This window comes from Meriones unguiculatus, chromosome X (assembly GCF_030254825.1).
Source record: "Meriones unguiculatus strain TT.TT164.6M chromosome X, Bangor_MerUng_6.1, whole genome shotgun sequence".
Lineage (NCBI taxonomy): Eukaryota > Metazoa > Chordata > Mammalia > Rodentia > Muridae > Meriones > Meriones unguiculatus.
In genome coordinates this window covers 17,935,154-17,954,594 of record NC_083369.1, presented here as the reverse complement: position 1 = coordinate 17,954,594, position 19,441 = coordinate 17,935,154, and the positions used below count along the sequence as shown (strand labels likewise).

General features: G+C 40.4%; 1 protein-coding gene across 4 annotated transcripts in view; it reads right to left on the bottom strand.

Annotated features, from left to right (window-relative positions):
- LOC110542928 (phosphorylase b kinase regulatory subunit alpha, skeletal muscle isoform) overlaps positions 1-19,441 on the bottom strand; it is a 153,741-nt gene that overhangs the window by 119,313 nt on the left and 14,987 nt on the right. For all 4 annotated transcript variants that reach the window (XM_060375543.1, XM_060375544.1, XM_060375545.1 and 1 more), the window contains exon 5: positions 18,611-18,693. In XM_060375543.1, coding sequence (XP_060231526.1) covers positions 18,611-18,693 — 83 coding nt within the window. The remainder of the gene's footprint in view (positions 1-18,610; positions 18,694-19,441) is intronic.

Below are 19,441 nucleotides of genomic sequence, written 5' to 3'. Positions count from 1 at the left end.
GACAACTGTTTGGCCAGAGGTTTGGGGACAAAAGCAAGATGGCCTGGACCAAGAGGTTCCTGCCCCTTCTCTTCTGACCAGGAGCCCACATTTTCAGAAGTCCTGGAAAGATAATGAAGAAGGCCAGCTCTTAGTTGCGGATTCTGAAGTGATCACTGGACCTAAGTCCCACATACCAGCCCTGAACTCACCAAATAAGGCTTCCAGTATCTCCCCATCATGTCCCAACTCCTGCCAACTCCCCTTTAAGAAGCCCCTATCCCAGCCCAGCCTTGCAGCTTCACTGAACCCCTCCTGGGAGAGCAGGGAACCCACCTCAGAGCTGTCCCAAGATAAACCTGCCTTTTTTGCTTTAAATTCTGCTCAATTCAATTGATTATATCGGTGGAGAAGTCATTCAGTAATCATTTGCTGAAAATAGTTAAAAGGTGGAAAGCAAACTTCAACACCACCAACAAACCAATAAATGCTGGAAGCAACATGTGGGTACAGGCTGATAATACCTGTTTGCAGTTTTCTGCAGTTCTGGCTAAGTCAAGGTCAATACATAACTTCTCTTGTAAAATTCTATTAACGATCACTGTAAAAACATTTATCCCTTATTCTTTTCCCACACCATCTTTTCTGTATTGTTCAATAAATCCAGAGGAGGAAAGTCCTCTGCTATGAACAGGCACAACAGACACAGGTGCATGACAAATATCACAGACATGCACACACACAGACACACACACACATACATACACACAAACACACCAGACAACAGGCACAGACACAACAGGCAACAGAAACAGATAGATCAAATATATCCAACAAGCAGGCCAATAGTCACAAACTACAAACTAGGAAGAGAAGTGGAGAATTTAAATTTGGTCCCACCCTTGATTAAGCTAATTCAAGAGGAAGTTTCTTTTCATTCTTAGTGCAGTACGTATGCACTTTGCTAACCCCTCTGTGGCTTACTTAAGGCATAAATTAGCACATTTTAGTGCCTTCTCTGACATTATCTTTAATGTGTTGACCAACACTTGTAAACTATATTCAACAATATATTATTATTATTATTATTATTTGTTTATTTATTTTACATCCCAAGGGTGCCCCCTACCTCCTTCAACAATATATTAAAAAGATCATTAACAATAACCAAATTGAATTCATTTCAAGGATGCATATATGCTTCACTGTGTGTAATTTACTTAATTCAATATGTCACAGAAATAGACTCAAGGACACAATCACATCATGATCTCAGCAGATACACAAAGAGGTTTTGACAAAGTTCAGCAAAAGCCCTAAACAATCCAGGACTAGAAGAAATATACTGAACATTATATGTATGTTCTAACTAGTCTGAGGCTTAGAGATGTTAGTAAAAGTGAAAATAGAGAACTCTGCAATATCAATGACATCCAAAGTTGACAGAGTAAATAGCCTACCTCCACACCTTCTCCCATTGGTCTTGATTTTTTTCTCTATACTGAACCTATAACGGTCACAGTTGGCTAAGAGTACACTTTAGCCTTTTGAGAAAAGAAGAAACTATTTCAGCCAAACCATTCCAGAAAGGCTGAACTAGAAGAAAAGAGAAGAAAATCAAGGAAGCTAAAGTTGAATTTAGCAGTCCAAGGAAGATGTTACAGTTATTAGATGCCTTCATGTGTGCGGAAGTGCTGGGTTCCCAGGTCTGGGAATATGCACTCCGTGCCCTGTGGGTCTGGTAGGTGGGCAGGATTTGTCTACTTCCCTGTGTTTGAAAACAGCAGGAAGATACTACCTGCAAACACAGCAGGGAAAATAACTTTTTCAGCTTGCTGGTGGGTGTCTTTGTATCACAGGATCAACTTTCCTTTTAGGCCTGGCACTAAAACAATTGGAAAAATAAACTCACATTTATCCCAGTAGTAATGTAGATGCTCAACAGAATTAAGCATCTGCACATTCTCTTGCTTGAAACATGGTGTGCACATATATGTGTGTCTTTGTATAGTTGAGAAGTTAACTTTTGTCATTTATCCTGTAACGTCTCACAAACTTCATGATAAAATATACGGAGAAACATTGTTTTTTAAAAAAGCTATATATGGATTGGTTAAGAGGAGGGGCAAGATGGCGGCGCCGGGAGGACTCTCATTCTGAGCAGCAGCAGCAGGATCAGCACAGTGACCAGTAATCAGAACTCGCAGCCATAAAACACAGTCATTGTGTTTCCCAGGTGAGAGGATACCCCACGGTGGGGGATTCAATCAGCTTTTAACTCACCCGGCTAAACCGCGGAAGAGATCCCGGTTCCGCCAGACGCTTGGCTGCCGGCTGCCTGCCGCCAACCCCAGCCCCAGCCCAGAGCCACAAGCCAGTGTCTCTGGTCACGGTCCCAGACTGAACCGTGCGCACCACACTATCAGAGACTGGAATTTTCAGTCGAGAGATAACCCCAGGGTACAGGAAACGATTGGGACCGGCCGTAGGTCACCCAGACATCCCCTGGAAAAGACTCGGGATCCACGGGCACCCCAGGAGCCAGCCCAGAGCCAGAGCCAGGGACCCAGGTTCCGGCACTGAGCCCTGCCTGCCTGCGCGCCTGACTCGCCACCTGAGATAGAACTGTGGGCACCAGGGCACCAGCGAATGAGTTTCACTGTCCGGTGCAAACACGCAGGGAGGGAAACGGCTGGTCTGATCTCAGAGCACTCAGCCGACAACCCCAGCCTGAAAACATCCCTGGAAAATTACCCAGCTTAGGGAGGCACCCAGGCTCCCAAAGGCCACAAAGGCAGACACAGGCAGTTTCTGCGCAACAGACAGCTGGCAGAGACTGAGCCGCCATCACTCAACTGTGCTCCAGGCACAGGCAATTTCTGCGGCCAGCCAGCTGGCGGACACTGAGCAGTGTGCACCAGGGCAAAAAAGACACTGGGAGTCCGTGTCTCCAGAGAATCCACAGGGAAGGAAGACGACTGTACTGACTTAAATCACCCAATCCTTCCCTAGAAAAAGTCTAGCAGACCAGTGGGGCCACCACTCAGCTGTGCTCCAGACACAGGCACAAACAGTTGCTGCTCACCTGATGTCCAACTGGGTCACAGCAGCTGCTCATTAAATTTACAACAAAAAACCCAGAAACAGGGCAGCTGCCCTCAGGACTTCCCTGGGTGAGAGGAGAACCCTCTCGACTAACAAAGACCACAGTTACCACTCAGGTCTATATCCCTGAGGTGAGCAACTCCTGAAAAAACACCAGCCATCCAGGGACTATACCCAAAAAGCTAAGAAGACATCCTTCAGGAAAAACCAGCTTTCTGCAAAGGGGATTCTCTCCACCACAGGATCCCCAGGAACCACCAGAAAATAACCCCAAACACCTAAGATAGCACAATGGGTAGAGGCCAGCATAAAAGCTCAAGCAACAAAAGACAGAGCCATATGGAATCTCCAGAACCCAGTTACCCAGGGGCAAGTAGCCCTGGACACCCAAGCATAACTGAAATCCAAGAAGATGACCTAACAACTATGCTCATGAAGATGATAACAGAGGAAACAAATAAGATACGTAAAGGCATAGAGGAAGATAAACTCAAACAGAATATTGCCATCCGTAAAGAAATAGAGGAAGCTGCAGCCAAACAGTTTATGGCTTTTAGAAAGGAAATGCTTAAAGCACTGAATGAAATAAAAGAAACAGATTTGAAGGAACTAAAAGAAAAACAGGAAAGTACAATCAAACAGGTGAAGGAAGTAAACAAAACAACTCAAGACCTGAAGATAGAATTGGAAAAATTAAAGAAAACACAAATGGAGGAAATAATGGAAAGGAAGAATCTAGGGAAGAAAACAGGAACTACAGAGGTAAGCATAACCAACAGACTACAAGAGATGGAAGAAAGAATCTCAGGTGTAGAAGATACACTGGAAGAAATCGATGTATCTGTCAAAGAAAATGTTAAATCCGAAAAATTCCTGACACAGACCGTCCAAGAAATCCAAGACAATATGAAAAGACAAAACCTAAGAATAATAGGTATAGAGGAAAAAGAAGACTCCCTTCTCCAAGGCCCAGAAAATATTTTCAACAAAATCATTGAAGAAAATTTCCCCAACTTAAAGGAGAGGCCAATTAGAATACATGAGGCCTACAGAACACCCAACAAATGTGACCAGAAAAGAAAATCCTCCCGCCATATAATAATCAAAACAGTAAATATACAGAACAAAGAAAAAATACTAAAAGCTGCAAGGGAAAAAGGCCAAGTAACATATAATGGCAAACCCATTAGAATCATACCTGACTTTTCAACAGAGACTATGAAAGCCAGAAGGGCCTGGACAGATATCATGCAGACCCTAAGAGAACACAGATGTCAGCCCAGGCTACTATACCCCGCAAAACTCTCAATCCTCATAGATGGAGAAAACAAGATATTCAATGACAAAAACAAATTTCAACAATACCTACAAACAAATCCAGCATTACAGAAGACACTAGAAGGGAAAATACAACCCAAGAAAGCTAGCTACATTCAAGAAAACACAGGAAATAAATAACCTCACTTCAGTAAAACGAAAAGCAACCAAGCACACAACCTGATGACCACAGCCAACATCAAATTCAAGAGATCTAACAGCCACTGGTCATTAATCTCTCTCAACATCAATGGACTCAACTCTCCAATAAAAAGACACAGATTAACAGAATGGATACGTAAACAAAACCCAGTAATCTGTTGCATACAAGAAACACACCTAAGACACAAAGATAGACATTACCTGAGGGTAAAGGGTTGGAAGACGACTTTCCAAGCAAACAGACCCAAGAAGCAAGCAGGAGTAGCCATTCTAATATCTGATAAAATAGACTTTCAACCAAAATTAATCAAAAGAGATGGGGAAGGACACTTCATACTCATCAAGGGAAAGTTCCACCAGGAAGACATCACAATCCTGAACATCTATGCCCCAAATACAAGGGCACCCACATTTGTGAAAGAAACATTGATAAAATTTAAAGCACATATAGATCCCCACACATTAATAGTGGGAGACTTCAACACCCCACTCTCAACAAAGGACAGGTCAACCAAACAGAAATTAAACAAAGAAACAATGTCTCTGACAGAGGTCATGAATCAAATGGACCTAACAGACATTTACAGAACTTTACACCCAAACACAAAAGAATTTACCTTCTTCTCAGCACCTCATGGAACCTTCTCCAAAATAGACCATATAGTGGGTCACAAAGCAAGCCTCAACAGATACAAGAAGATTGAAATAATCCCTTGTGTCTTGTTGATCACCATGGAATAAAGCTGGACCTCAACAATAACAGAAATAGCAAAAAGCCTACACACACATGGAAACTGAACAACTTGTTACTAAATGACAGCTGGGTCAGGGAAGAAATAAAAAAAGAAATTAAAGTCTTTCTAGAAATCAATGAAAATGAAGACACAACATACCCAAACTTGTGGGACACAATGAAAGCAGTGCTAAGAGGAAAGTTCATAGCACTAAGTGCCTTCAAGAAGAAATTCGAGACAGCTCATTCAAGCACCTTAATGGCTCACTTAAAAACCCTAGAAAAAGAAGAAGCAGACACACCAAGAAGGAGTAGACGGCTGGAAATAATCAAACTCAGGGCTGAAATCAATCAATTGGAAACAAATAAAACAATACAAAGAATCAATGAAACCCAGAGCTCGTTCTTTGAGAAAATCAACAACATTGACAAAACCTTAGCCATGCTAACTAAAAGGCAGAGATACACCACCCAAATCAACAAAATCAGAAATGAAAAGGGGGACATAATTACAGACACTGAGGAAATCCAAACAATCATTAGGACTTGCTTCAAAAGTCTATATGCCACAAAATTTGAAAATCTAAATGAAATGGACAATTTTCTTGATTGATTTGACTTACCAAAGCTGAATCAGGACCAGGTAAATCAACTAAATAGTCCTATATCCCCCAAAGAAATAGAAGCGGTCATCAAAAGTCTCCCATCCAAAAAAAGTCCAGAACCAGATGGCTTCAGCGCAGAATTCTACCAGACCTTCAAAGAAGAGCTAACACCAATTCTCTTCAAACTATTCCACAAAATAGAAACAGAAGGAACATTACCAAACTCATTCTATGAAGCCACAGTCACCTTGGTACCTAAACCTCACAAAGACTCAACAAAGAAAGAGAATTTCAAGCCAATCTCCCGTATGAACACTGATGCAAAAATACTTAATAAAATACTTGCAAACCGAATCCAAGAACACATTAAAGATATTATCCATTATGATCAAGTAGGCTTCATCCCAGGTATGCAGGGGTGGTTCAATATATGGAAATCCATCAATGTGATCCACCATATTAACAAACTGAAAGAAAAAAACCACATGATAATCTCCCTAGATGCTGAAAAAGCATTTGACAAAATCCAACATCCATTCATGTTTAAAGTCTTAGAGAGATCAGGGATACAAGGCACATATCTAAACATAGTAAAGGCGATATACAGAAAGCCTATAGCCAACATCAAACTGAACGGAGAGAAACTTAAAGCAATCCCACTGAAATCAGGGACAAGACAAGGCTGCCCACTCTCTCCATATCTCTTCAACATAGTGCTGGAAGTCCTTGCTAGAGCAATAAGACAGTTGAAGGAGATCAAGGAGATACAAATTGGAAAGGAAGAAGTCAAATTATCACTATTTGCAGATGATATGACAGTATACATGAGTGACCCCAAAAACTCTACCAGGGAACTCCTACAGCTGATAAACACCTTCAGCAAAGTGGCCGGATACAAAATTAACTCAAAAAAATAAGTAGCCCTCCTGTATACAAAAGAGAAAAGGGCTGAGAAAGAAATTAGGGAAACAACACCCTTCACAATAGCCACAAATGACATAAGGTACCTCGGAGTAACCCTAACCAAGGAAGTCAAAGACTTGTATGAAAAAAATTTCAAATCTCTGAAGAAAGAATTAGAAGAAGATATGAGAAGATGGAAAGATGCTCATGGCTTGGCAAGATTAACATAGTAAAAATGGCCATCTTACCAAAAGCAATCTAGAGATTCAATGCAATGCCCATCAAATTACCAACACAATTTTTTAAAGACCTGGAAAGAAAAATTCTCAACTTCATATGGAATAACAAGAAACCCAGAATTGCCAAAACAATCCTCTACAATAAAAGATCTTCTGGAGGTATCTCCATCCCTGATCTTAAGTTGCACTATAGAGCAACAGTTTTAAAAACTGCATGGTACTGGCATAGAAACAGAATGGTGGATCAATGGAACCAAACAGAGGACCCAGAAATAAACCCACACACTTATGGACACCTGATCTTTGACAAAGACACCAAAACCATTCAATGGAAAAAAGATGGAATCTTCAACAAATGGTGCTGGTCCAACTGGATGTCTACATGTAGATAAATGAAAATAGATCCATACTTATCACCCTGCACAAAACTGAAGTCCAAGTGGATCAAAGACCTCAACATAAAACCAGACACATTAAATCGGCTTGAAAAAAAAGTGGGAAATACCCTAGAACTCATTGGTACAGGAGAAAACTTCCTGAACAGAACACCAACAGCTCAGGCTCTAAGAGCAACAATCAATAAATGGGACCTCATGAAACTGAAAAGCTTCTGCAAAGCAAAGGACACCATCATGAAAACAAAGCGACCACCTACAGATTGGGAAAATATCTTCACCAACCCTTTATCTGACAGAGGGCTAATATCCAGTATACATAAAGAACTAAAGAAGCTGAAAAGCAGCAAACCAAGTAATCCACTTAAAAAATGGGGAACAGAGCTAAACAGAGAATTCTCTGTAGAGGAATATAGAATGGCAGAGAAGCACTTAAAGAAATGCTCAACCTCACTAGCCATTAGGGAAATGCAAATCAAAAGAACCCTGAGATTTCACCTTACGCCCTTGAGAATGGCCAAGATCAAAAACTCAAGTAACAACACATGCTGGAGAGGTTGTGGAGAAAGGGGAACCCTTCTCCACTGCTGGTGGGAATGTAAACTTGTACAACCACTCTGGAAATCAATCTGGCGCTTTCTCAGACAACTAGGAATAGCGCTTCCTCAAGATCCAGCCATACCACTCCTGGGCATATATCCAAAAGAGGCTCAAGTACACAAAAAGGACATTTGCTCAACCATGTTTGTAGCAGCTTTATTTGTAATAGCCAGAAGCTGGAAACAATCCAGATGCCCCTCAACTGAAGAATGGATGCAGAAATTGTGGTACATCTACACAATGGAATATTACTCAGCAATGAAAAATAAGGAAATCATAAAATTTGCAGGTAAATGGTGGGATCTGTTAAGGATCATCCTGAGTGAGTTGTCCCAGAAGCAAAAAGACACACACAGTATATACTCACTCATATAGACATACAACATAGGACAAACCCACTAAAACCTGTGCATCTAAAGAAACTAAGCAAGAGAGAGGACCCTAACTAAAATGTCCAATCCCCATCCGGAAAGGCAAAGAGGATGGACATTAGAAGAAGAAGAAAACAGGAAACAACCTAGGAACCTACCACAGAGGGCCTCTGAAAGCCTCTGCCCTACAGACTATCAAAGCAGATGCTGAGCCTGATGGGCAACTGTTGGGCAGAGTGAATGGAATTTTAGGTAAGAACTGGGAAATAGTAAGAGCTGGAGAGGACAGGGTCTCCACAAGGAGAGCAACAGAACAAGAAAATTTGAACACAGGGAACTTCCCAGAGACTCATACTCCAACCAAGGACTATTCATAGAGATAACCCAGAACCCCTGCACAGATGTAGCCCAGGGCAGTTCAGAGTCCAATTGGGTTACATAGTAATGTGAAGAGGGACTGCCTCTGACATAATCTGATTGGCCTGCTCTTTGATCACCTCCCCCTGGGGGGGGAGCAGCCTTACCAGGCCATAGTAGAGGACAATGCAGCCACTTTTGATGTGAACTGATAGACTAAGATCAGAAAGGAGAGGAGAACCTCCCCTATCAGTGGACTTGGGGAGTGGCATGCATGCAGAGGGAGAGGGAGGGGCTTATGGGGGGATGCAGAATGAATAAAGTATAAGTGATGAAAAATTTAAAAAAAAAAACCTATATATGTCAAACCTATAGCTAACTTTATACTTAGTACGGAAATATTTAAAGTATTTCTAGTAAAATAGGAAATGACACAAGAAGAGCCATATTCCATTCTTATTTAACTACAGTGCTTGAAATCTTAGTTGAAACAATAGAAAAGAGAAAAAATAATAGAGATACAAACAAAAGGGTCAAGGTCAAACTGTCCCTATTTTCAGACAGTATGATTCTATATGTAAGTGGCCCTAAAGCCTCTACCAGAAAACTTTTTGAGCTGATAAAAAATTTTCAGCAAAGGTATGCTGTATAATCCAGCTTATGAAAAGTCAGTAGTTTTGTTTTTATTTTTGTTTTTGTTTTATCAGTAATGCACAAAAACGATCCCATTCATAGTACTTTAAAAAAAAAAAGACATAGGGACAAACATCACTAAAGAAGTGAAAAACCTTCATAAAAAAAAATAGTGGGGGACAAGATGGCAGTGCCAGGAGAACACTGCTTCTGAGGAGCAGGACAACATTTTACATACAGTGACCAAGAGACTGAACTCTGGGCCCTAAAACAACAGCGGCGTGGGAATCATTTGGGTCCACTCTCAGGTCTCCCAGCCAGAACCTGGAAGAGATCAGGGTCGCGCAGGCACTAGGTCGCCAGACCAGAGCCACATGCCTGCATGTCCTGATCACCTTCCCAGGCTGAAAGGTGGGCACAGAAACACCAGAGACTGGAAGTCCGAGTTATGAGAAAACCCCACATGGAACGAAGGAAATGGTACTGACTTGGGTCACCCAGTCTTTCCCTGAAAAATGTCCCATAAACCGGCCGGTGGGTATGAGCCACTATCACTAAACTGGGCGCCAGCCGCGGGCACAGACAGTTGCTGCGCGCCAGCTCTCTGGCACAGACACAGCTGTGTGCCCCAAGGCACCAGAGACTAGGAGTCACTGTTGGGAGAAATCCTCACAGGGAACGAAGCAAAGGGGACAGACTTAGGCCCCCCAGTACATACCTGGAAAAGGGCCCTCAGACCTGCCAAAGCCAGGGACCTGCTGTGTACCAGATAGCCTGCTGTTACCAGAAGAGTGGTATCCACCCGCCACAGATTACTGCTTGGGTACAGGGACACAGAGCTCCAACATCAGACCTACAAAAGCCTGGGATCCCCGAGATCAACCCCCAGATACTGCTCCAAGGGACAACCAGTTATCCCTAACAAAACTGACCAAACCACAGAACATCCAAGTTACAGCAGCAGATCACTAAATTTACAGTAAGAAACGCAGAAGCAGGGCAGCTGTCTTCACGACTTCTCCAGGTGAGAGGAGAGCCCTCTCAACTAACAAGGACACAGTCATCACTCAGGTCTCTATGCCTGAGGTGAGCAGCGGCAATTCCTGAAAAACACCAGTAATCCAGTGACTATACCCAAAAAGCTGAGAAGGCTTCCTTCAGGGAAACACATCTTCCTCCCAAGGGGATTCTCTCTACCACAGGATTCCAGGAACTAACAGAAACTAACTCCAAACACCTAAGATAGCCAATGGGTAGAGTCCAGCGTAAAAGCTCAACCAACAAAAGAGAGAACAATATGGCATCTCCAGAACCCAGTTATCCAGGGGCAAGTAGCCATAGACACCCGAGCATAATTGAAATTCAAGAAGATGACCTAACATCAATGCTCATGAAGAGGATAACAGAGGAACCAAAAAAATGTGTAAAGAAATAGAGGAAGATAAAAACAAACATACTCTGGGCCATCCCTAAAGAAATACAGGAAGTTGCAGCCAAACAGTTTGTGGACTTCAGAGAAAATGCTTAAATCACTGAAAGAAATAAAAGAAACAGAGGATTGTTTAAACAAACAGCTGAAGGAATTGAAGGAAAAACAGGAAAATATAGTCAGACAGGTGAAGGAAATGAATAAAACAGCTCAAGATATGAAGATAGAATTAGAAAAATTAAAGAAAACGCAAATGAAGGAAAGTGTGGAGAGAAAGAACTTAGGGAAGAACAAAGGAACTACAGAGGTTAGCATAACCAATAGGATACAAGAAATGGAAGAAAGAATCTCAGGTGTGGAAGATACAATGGAAGAAATAGATGTATCTGTCAAAGAAAATGTTAAATCTAACAAATACCTGACACAGACCATCCAAGAAATCCAAGACAACATGAAAAGACAAAACCTAAGAATAATAGGAATAGAGGAAAAGGAAGATTCCCTGCTCCAAGGCCCAGAAAATATTTTCAACAAAATCATTGAAGAAAATTTCCCCAACTTAAAGGAGAGGCCAATAAGAATACAAGAGACCTACAGAACACCCAATAAATTAATCCAGAAAAGAAAATCCTCCTGCCACATAATAATCAAAACAGTAAATATACAGAACAGAGAAAAAATACTAGAAGCTCCAAAGGAAAAAGGCCAAGTAACATATAATGGCAAACCCATCAGAATCACACCTGACTTCTCAACAGAGACTATGAAAGCCAGAAGGGCCTGGACAGATATCATGCAGCCTCTAAGAGAACACAGATGTCAGCCCAGACTATTATACCCAGCAAAACTCTCAGTCCTCAAAGATGGAGAAAACAAGATATTCAATGACAAAAACAAATTTCAACAATACCTACACACAAATCCAGCTTAACAGAAGACTCTAGAAGGGAAAATACAACCCAAGAAAACTAGCTACTTTCAAGAAAACACAGGAAATAATTAACCTCACTACAAAAAGCAACCAAGCACACAACCTTATGATCACAGCCAACATCAAAATCAAAGGCGATATACAGCAAGCCTATAGCCAACATCAAACTGAATGGAGAGAAACTTAAAGCAATCCCACTGAAATCAGAGACAAGACAAGGCTGCCCACTCTCCCTATCTCTTCAACATAGTTCTGGAAGTCCTCGCTAGAGCAATAAGACAGTTGAAGGAGATCAAGGGGATACAAATTGGAAAGGAAGAAGTCAAATTATCGACATTTGCAGATGATATGATAATATATGTGAGTGACCACAAAAATTCTACCAGGGAACTCCTACAGCTGATAAACATCTTCAGCAAAATGGCCGGATACAAAATTAACTCAAAAAAAAAAATCAGTAGCCCTCCTGTATACAAAAGACAACAGGGCTGAGAAAGAAATTAGGGAAACAAAACCCTTCACAATAGCCACAAATGACATAAAGTACCTTGGTGTAACCCTAACCAAGCAACTCAAAGTCTTGTATGAAAAAATTTCAAATCTCTGAAGAAAGAATTAGAAGAAGATATCAGAAGATGAAAAGATCTCCCATGCTCATTGCTTGACAGGATTAACATAGTAAAAATGGCCATCTTAACAAAAGCAATCTACAGATTCAATGTAATGCCCATCAAATTTCCAACACAATCCTTTACAGACCTGGAAAGAAAAATTCTCAACTTCATATGGAACAACAAGAAACCCAGAATTGCTAAAATAATCCTCTACAATAAAAGATCTTCTGGAGGTATCTCCATCCCTGATCTTAAGCTGTGCTAGAGAACAACAGTAATAAAAACGGCATGGTACTGGCATAGAAACAGAATGGTGGATCAATGGAACCGAACAGAGGACCCAGAAATAAACCCACACACTTATGGACACCTGATCTTTGACAAAGATGCCAAAACCATACATTGGAAAAAAGATAGCATCTTCAACAAATGGTGCTGGTCTAACTGGATGTCTACATGTAGAAAAATGCAAAGAGATCCATACTTATCACTCTGCACAAAACTAAAGTCCAAGTGGATCAAAGACCTCAACATAAAATCAGACACATTAAATCGGTTTGAAGAAAAAGTGGGGAAAACCCTAGAACTAATTGGTACAGGAGACAACTTCCTGAACAGAACACCAACAGCACAGGCTCTAAGAGCAACAATCAATAAATGGGACCTCATGAAACTGAAAAGCTTCTGTAAAGCAAAGAACACTGTCATCAAAACAAACCAAATGCCTACAGATTCGACAGAATCTTCAGCAACCCTTTATCTGACAGAGGGCTAATATCCAGTATACATAAAGAACTAAAGAAACTGAAAAGCAGCAAACCAAGTAATCCAATTAAGAAATGGGGAACAGAGCTAAACAGAGAATTGTCTGTAGAGGAATATCGAATGGCAGAAACACTTAAAGAATGCTCAACGTCATTAGCCATTAGAGAAATGCAAATTAAAACGACTCTGAGATTTCACCTTACACCCATCAAAACGGCTAAGATCAAAAACTCAAGTGACAACACATGCTGGAGAGGCTGTGGAGAAAGGGGAGCCCTCCTCCACTGCTGGTGGGAATGTAAACTTGTACAACCACTCTGGAAATCAATCTGGTGCTTTCTCAGACAACTAGGAATAGCGGTTCCTCAAGATCCAGGCATACCACTCCTAGGCATATATCCAAAAGAGGTGGCTCAAGTACACAATAAGGACATTTGCTCAGCCATGTTTGTAGCAGCCTTATTTTTAATAGCCAGAAGCTGGAAACGGCCCAGATGTCCCTCACCTGAAGAATGAATGCAGAAATTGTGGAACATCTACATAATGGAATATTACTCAGCAATGAAAAATTAGGAAATCATGAAATTTGCAGGTAAATGGTGGGACCTGGAAAGGATCATCCTGAGTGAGCTGTCCCAGAAGCAGAAAGACACACATGGTATATATACTCACTCATATAGACATATAACATAGGATAAACCTACTAAAATCTGTACATCTAAAGAAACCAATCAAGAGAGAGGACCCTAACTAAAATGCTCAATCCCCATCCCGAAAGACAAAGAGAATGGACATCAGAAGAAGAAGAAAACAGGAAACAACCTAAGAACCTGCCACAGAGGGCCTTTGAAAGGCTCTGCCCTGCAGACTATTGAAGCAGAAGCTGAGTCTTATGGCCAACTGGTGGGCAGTGTGCATGGAATCTTCTGTAAGAAGTGGGAAATAGTAAGATATGGAAAGGACAGGAACCCCACAAGGAGAGCAACAGAACCAGAAAATTAAAACACAGAGCTCTTTCCAGAGACTCATACTCCAATCAAGTACCAGGCATGGAGATAACCAAGAACCCCTGCACAGATGTAGTCCATGGCAGTTTAGTGTCCAAGTGGGTTTCATAGTAATGGGAAGAGGGACTACCTCTGACATAATCTGATTGGCCTGCTCTTTGATCACCTCTCCCTGAGAGGGGAGCAGACTTACCAGGCCACAGAAGATGACAATGAAGCCACTGCTGATGTGATCTGATAGACTAAGATCAGAAGGAAGGAGAGGAGAACCTCCCCTATCAGTGGACTTAGGGAGGGGCATGCGTGAAGAAGAGTAGGGAAGGTGGGATCGGGAGTGGAGGAAGGATGGGCTTATGGGGGAATACAAAGTGAATAAAGTGTAATTAATAAAATTAAATTAAATTAAAAAACCTTTAAACACTTAAGAACTGGAAGAAGACACCAGACCATGGAAAGACTTCTCATGCTTCCTGATTGGCAGAATTAACATCATGAAAATGGCAAACTGCAGATTCAGTGTGGTCTGTATCAAAAATCCATTGTTATTCTTCACATAACTAGAAAAAGTCCTAAAATTTACATCGAAGTACAAAGGACCCTGAAGGGTGAAGCAGAAGCAGCAAGGGTGGAGGTGTCACCATACCCAATTTCAAGATTTCAAATTATAATAAATTACAATTAAAATATTATAATTATAATATTAAAATATATGAAAATTAAAACAAGAATCCATAGTTTTAAAAACCAACATGATACTGGCATAAAAAGAGACACACAGACCTATGGCATAGAACAGAAGTGGAAATAATGCTGCACAGCTACAGCCACATGTTTTGTTTTGTTTTGTTTTGACAAAGATGGTAAAGACATATACTAGAGAAAAGACAGCCAGAATGCAGGAAAATCTAGGTGCCCACAAAGATGATGGAACTAGATCGTTCTTCTACCCTGAACAAAACTAGCTCAAATGGACCAAAACCTTCAATGTAAGACCTGAAACTCTGAAGCTTATAGGAAGTGACAGAGAAAGAATTCAAGATAAAGGCATAGGCAAAACATTCTGAAAATGTTTCTAACATCTTAGAAAATAATCCCAAAGAACTGACAAATGCAGTTACATAATGCTAAAAGGCTTCTGTGAAGCACAGAAAGTAAGTGAAGAGGCACTCTATTGTTGGAGTGATCTTTTGTGTACTGTGTTAAGATTATCTTTGTATTACTCAAATGCTGATTACAGGCTGGACTTTGCTACTGTCATTTTTATGATTCATCTCCTGCCTTAGTATTTTGTAAACTCTGTTCTCCACCGTCTTCTGATTAGTTAAATAAAGAGCCTACCGACCAATAGCTGAGGTAAGAGAGAGAAGACAGGGACTCTGGAAAGGAAGCTCAGGGTGGACATGGAGTAGAAGCATAGGACATCTTAGATACTAAGATGGACAGGTAACAGGCTATGTGGTGAGACATAGGCCAGGCCAATACAGTCAGGTTAAAATAGCTGAGGATCTTTGCAGCTATAGTGCCATAAGATAATAATAAATATAAAAGGTTTCTGTGCCATTATTCAGCAACAAGAGGTATCAAAGAAAACCCTGTTTTACTTTATAGAACAGGAGAATATTTTAGCTATATATCTGACAGATAATTAACATTTGGAATATGTACAGAACTTAAAAACATTTATATACTCCCAGTCCAAACAATTCTATCAACAAGTTGAGTAATGAAATGAGCAAACAGCTCTCAAAAGACAAAGTACAATTACTAATAGATAAACAAAAAAATGTTCAACATTCTTAGCCATTAAGGAAATATAAATTAAAACTATACTGTACCCAAATGTGGTGTTCTAGTCCTGTAATGCCAGCACTTGGAAAGTTGAGGCAAGAAGATCATTATTAATATTTCAAGCTAGCCTGTGCTACATTGTGAGTTTCAGACCAGCCTATCTCAATGAAAAGTACAACAATAAAAACTACATTGAGAGCCAGGGGATGGTGGCACCAACCTGTAATCCCAGTACTTGGGAAGCAAATGCAGACGGATCTCTGAGTTCGAAGCCGGCCTGATCTACAGAGTGAGTTCCAAGTCAGCCTGCACTACACAGAAAAACCCTGCCTCAAAAAACCAAAACCAAACCAAGTCCAAAAACTACACTGTGATTTTCTCTCACTCAGAATGTCTGTCATCCTAAAAATAACTAACAACAAATATAGGGAAAAATTACACACTGCTGGTGGACATTTAAATTAGTCCAGCATTGTGAAAATCTGATTGGAAGTTCCTCAAAAATTAAAAATAGATCTGCCACGTGATCCATCCACTTCTAGAAATATACCGAACAGAATCTAAACCAGCATAATACAGAAACCTGCACACACACGTATGCTACAGCACTACTCATAATAGCCAAGTTACAGCAGCAGATTCTATGTCCACCAAAAACAGAAATGGGTCAGGACACATATACATATCCATGTGCATGGAGAAACAGACATTGTCAGAAATGATAAATCCAGCTTAAAAGTGTTATCTTTTAAAATAACACAACAGTTACAAGTGAAAGAGAATGTTGACTGGGGATAAAGCTCAGTGACAGAGTGCTTGCCTACCGTGTGTCCTGTGTTCAATCTTAGCACCAGAAAAACAAAAGAAGTGAAGTGTGTTGAATACAAGGGGACAGTAGTCAGTAACAAATGCAAACACAGTAAAAGCACAAGCAGAGATCCGAGTGTTTGTCCAGGCTTAGAGTGATTGCATTTATCCATTCCACAAGAGTAAAAAGTTTGTAACTTTCTTGATGTATAATGGTATACATAAAACCGAATATATTTCAAATACACAATATGATTCTTCTTAATTGAAAATATTTATTACATTTGCGTGTGTGTGCATGTGTGTTTGCGTGTACACAGCACAGGCACTATGTAATACTTAGAGGACAATATGAAGGAGTTGATTCTCTCCTTATACCATGAAGGTCCCAAGGACTGACCTCGGGATATCACTCTCAGCAGAGAGCACCTTCAACCACTGAGCCACCTAGCTGGTGCCACTGTGATTAATTAATTATATTTATGTGTGCGAAACTATCATCACAACAAAAGATATTTTCAAAAACTTTCAAAGTTTCCTCACGGCTTCCAAAATTCATCTCTTCCTCTGTCCTGTTATGAATCACAAATCTGCTTCTTGTCATTAAAGACGTCTAGAATTTTGCTAGTGTGATCACACTCTAGGTTTGTGTGTGTACATATGTGTATATATACATAATACATGCAAGCGTGTACCCGTGTGTGTGTGTGTGGCCTCAAAACCATGAAGATCGACCTGCACCTGGGACACACACACACACACACAATGTAGTCTCACTATGTAGTCCTGGATGGCTTGGACCTTGCTATATAGACCAGGCTGGCCTCAAAACCATGAAGATGGACCTGCACTGCCTCCCAAGTGCTGAGATTAAAGGCTTACAGCACCATGCCCAGGCTTGTGTACATTTTCTAGGAGATTTCTTCCACGAACAAAATGCTTTTCAGATTTAGTCATGTTTTTGCACGGGTCAATAGTTCATTTTTTATTGGTGAATAATATTGCCTTTCTTGGACATACTGCAATTTGTTTATCTCCTTTACCTGTTCATGTGCATTGGGATTCTTTGATGTTTGGGAGATTATGAAGAAAGTCTCAGCGAACAACAACAACAAAATCTTCATATTAGATAAAGGAAAACACATTTCTACAGCGTCTAACAACTTTTTATACATAAAATATTACAGGTAATTATTTAATATGAATCTACTTCATATGGTAGTTTATAAGGGAAAAACCTTTTTGTATAGTAGATTCCAAAATCAATACAACAACAATAAACACATGAATACATTTTTATGTGCAGCCAAATGGCCCAGAACAACACTCAGTTATCATATTTCTTTTAAAGATTCCAATTAAGATAGGGCCATAAGGGGTTGGGTATATATCTCAGTTGGTCTAGTACTGGCCTAGGGCTCAGATCCAAGCACAGCACAAAACTGGTCATGGTGGCTTAATGTCTGTGACTCCAACATGCTCAGGAGGTAGAGGCAGAAGAATCAGAGTTTAAGATCATCCTCATGCAGTGAGTTCAGTACCAGCCTGGGCTAGAGAAGTCCTAATAAAATATAGTAAATGAAAATAGTAATATAATAAAAAAACTACAATTTAGTCTCAAATTGCCAAGTACACTTCATGAAGTATGGAGTTTAAAAGAAATGAAAGCATAGCATTTGGGCCCTCTTCAGCTCTGTAACACATCGATGACAGGGAAAGCAGTGGAATGAAGATCTTTGTAAAGAAATTGTAAACGGTTTTGCCATGAGCCATTTTGATTAGCTCATTATAAGGTTCAACATCATAAGGAGAAATTGGTCATTTGGTAACCAACCAGTCTGTTTAGGTTCATTCTAGAATAAGTACTTACAGCAGTTTTATATGCAGCTTCAATGTAAAACACAAGGTTCTGTATAAAATTGACTTCATCTAGGCTGTGGATGATATGGAGTCCTGAAGAAAAAAGATAGAGTTGGTCGGTTTTCACTGAAGCGCCCCAGAAATGGAGGTGACTCAATACACTCAGCTCAAATTACCTTCACTTCAATTGACTTTACTTACCTGTCCAGCATTATTGGTTTTTATTGTTCTTCCTCTTAAGTTTATAAACCTTTTTATTGAGATAGTTTATCATAGAACTCATTGATCCCAAGTATATAATATGGTTTTCACTGTATGTATGGTATATGTTCATTACCACAACCAATTTTGGGACATGTTCATCACCACAAGCAGAAATTCCCTACTCAGTGGACATTCATGTCAATGGAAATGTATCATATGCAGTTTTTATGTCAGTGTTCGTTCACTGAACACAATCTTTTGCAGGTCCCTTTGTGTTGTGGGATGCATCAGTACTTTACTTATTGCCAAAAAATATTAAATTGTGTGAACACAGCATATTTTACTTCTTCCACCATCAGGTGACAGACATTGGGTTGTTTCTACTTTAAACTCTCATAAAGAATGCTGCTGTAAACATTCATGTACACCTTTCGGCGTGTAGACACGTTTCCATATTCTCAAGTATCTGCACACTTAGGAGAAGCTGCTGGATCATAATGGCAGCTCGACATTTAAGCTTCTGAGGCTTTGCTACACTGCTCTCCAGAGTGGCTGTATCATTTTCACGTTAAAAATTTCAGTTATATTTATTTTTGTGTGTGTGCCATCGTACACACAGAAGTCAGAGCACAACTGG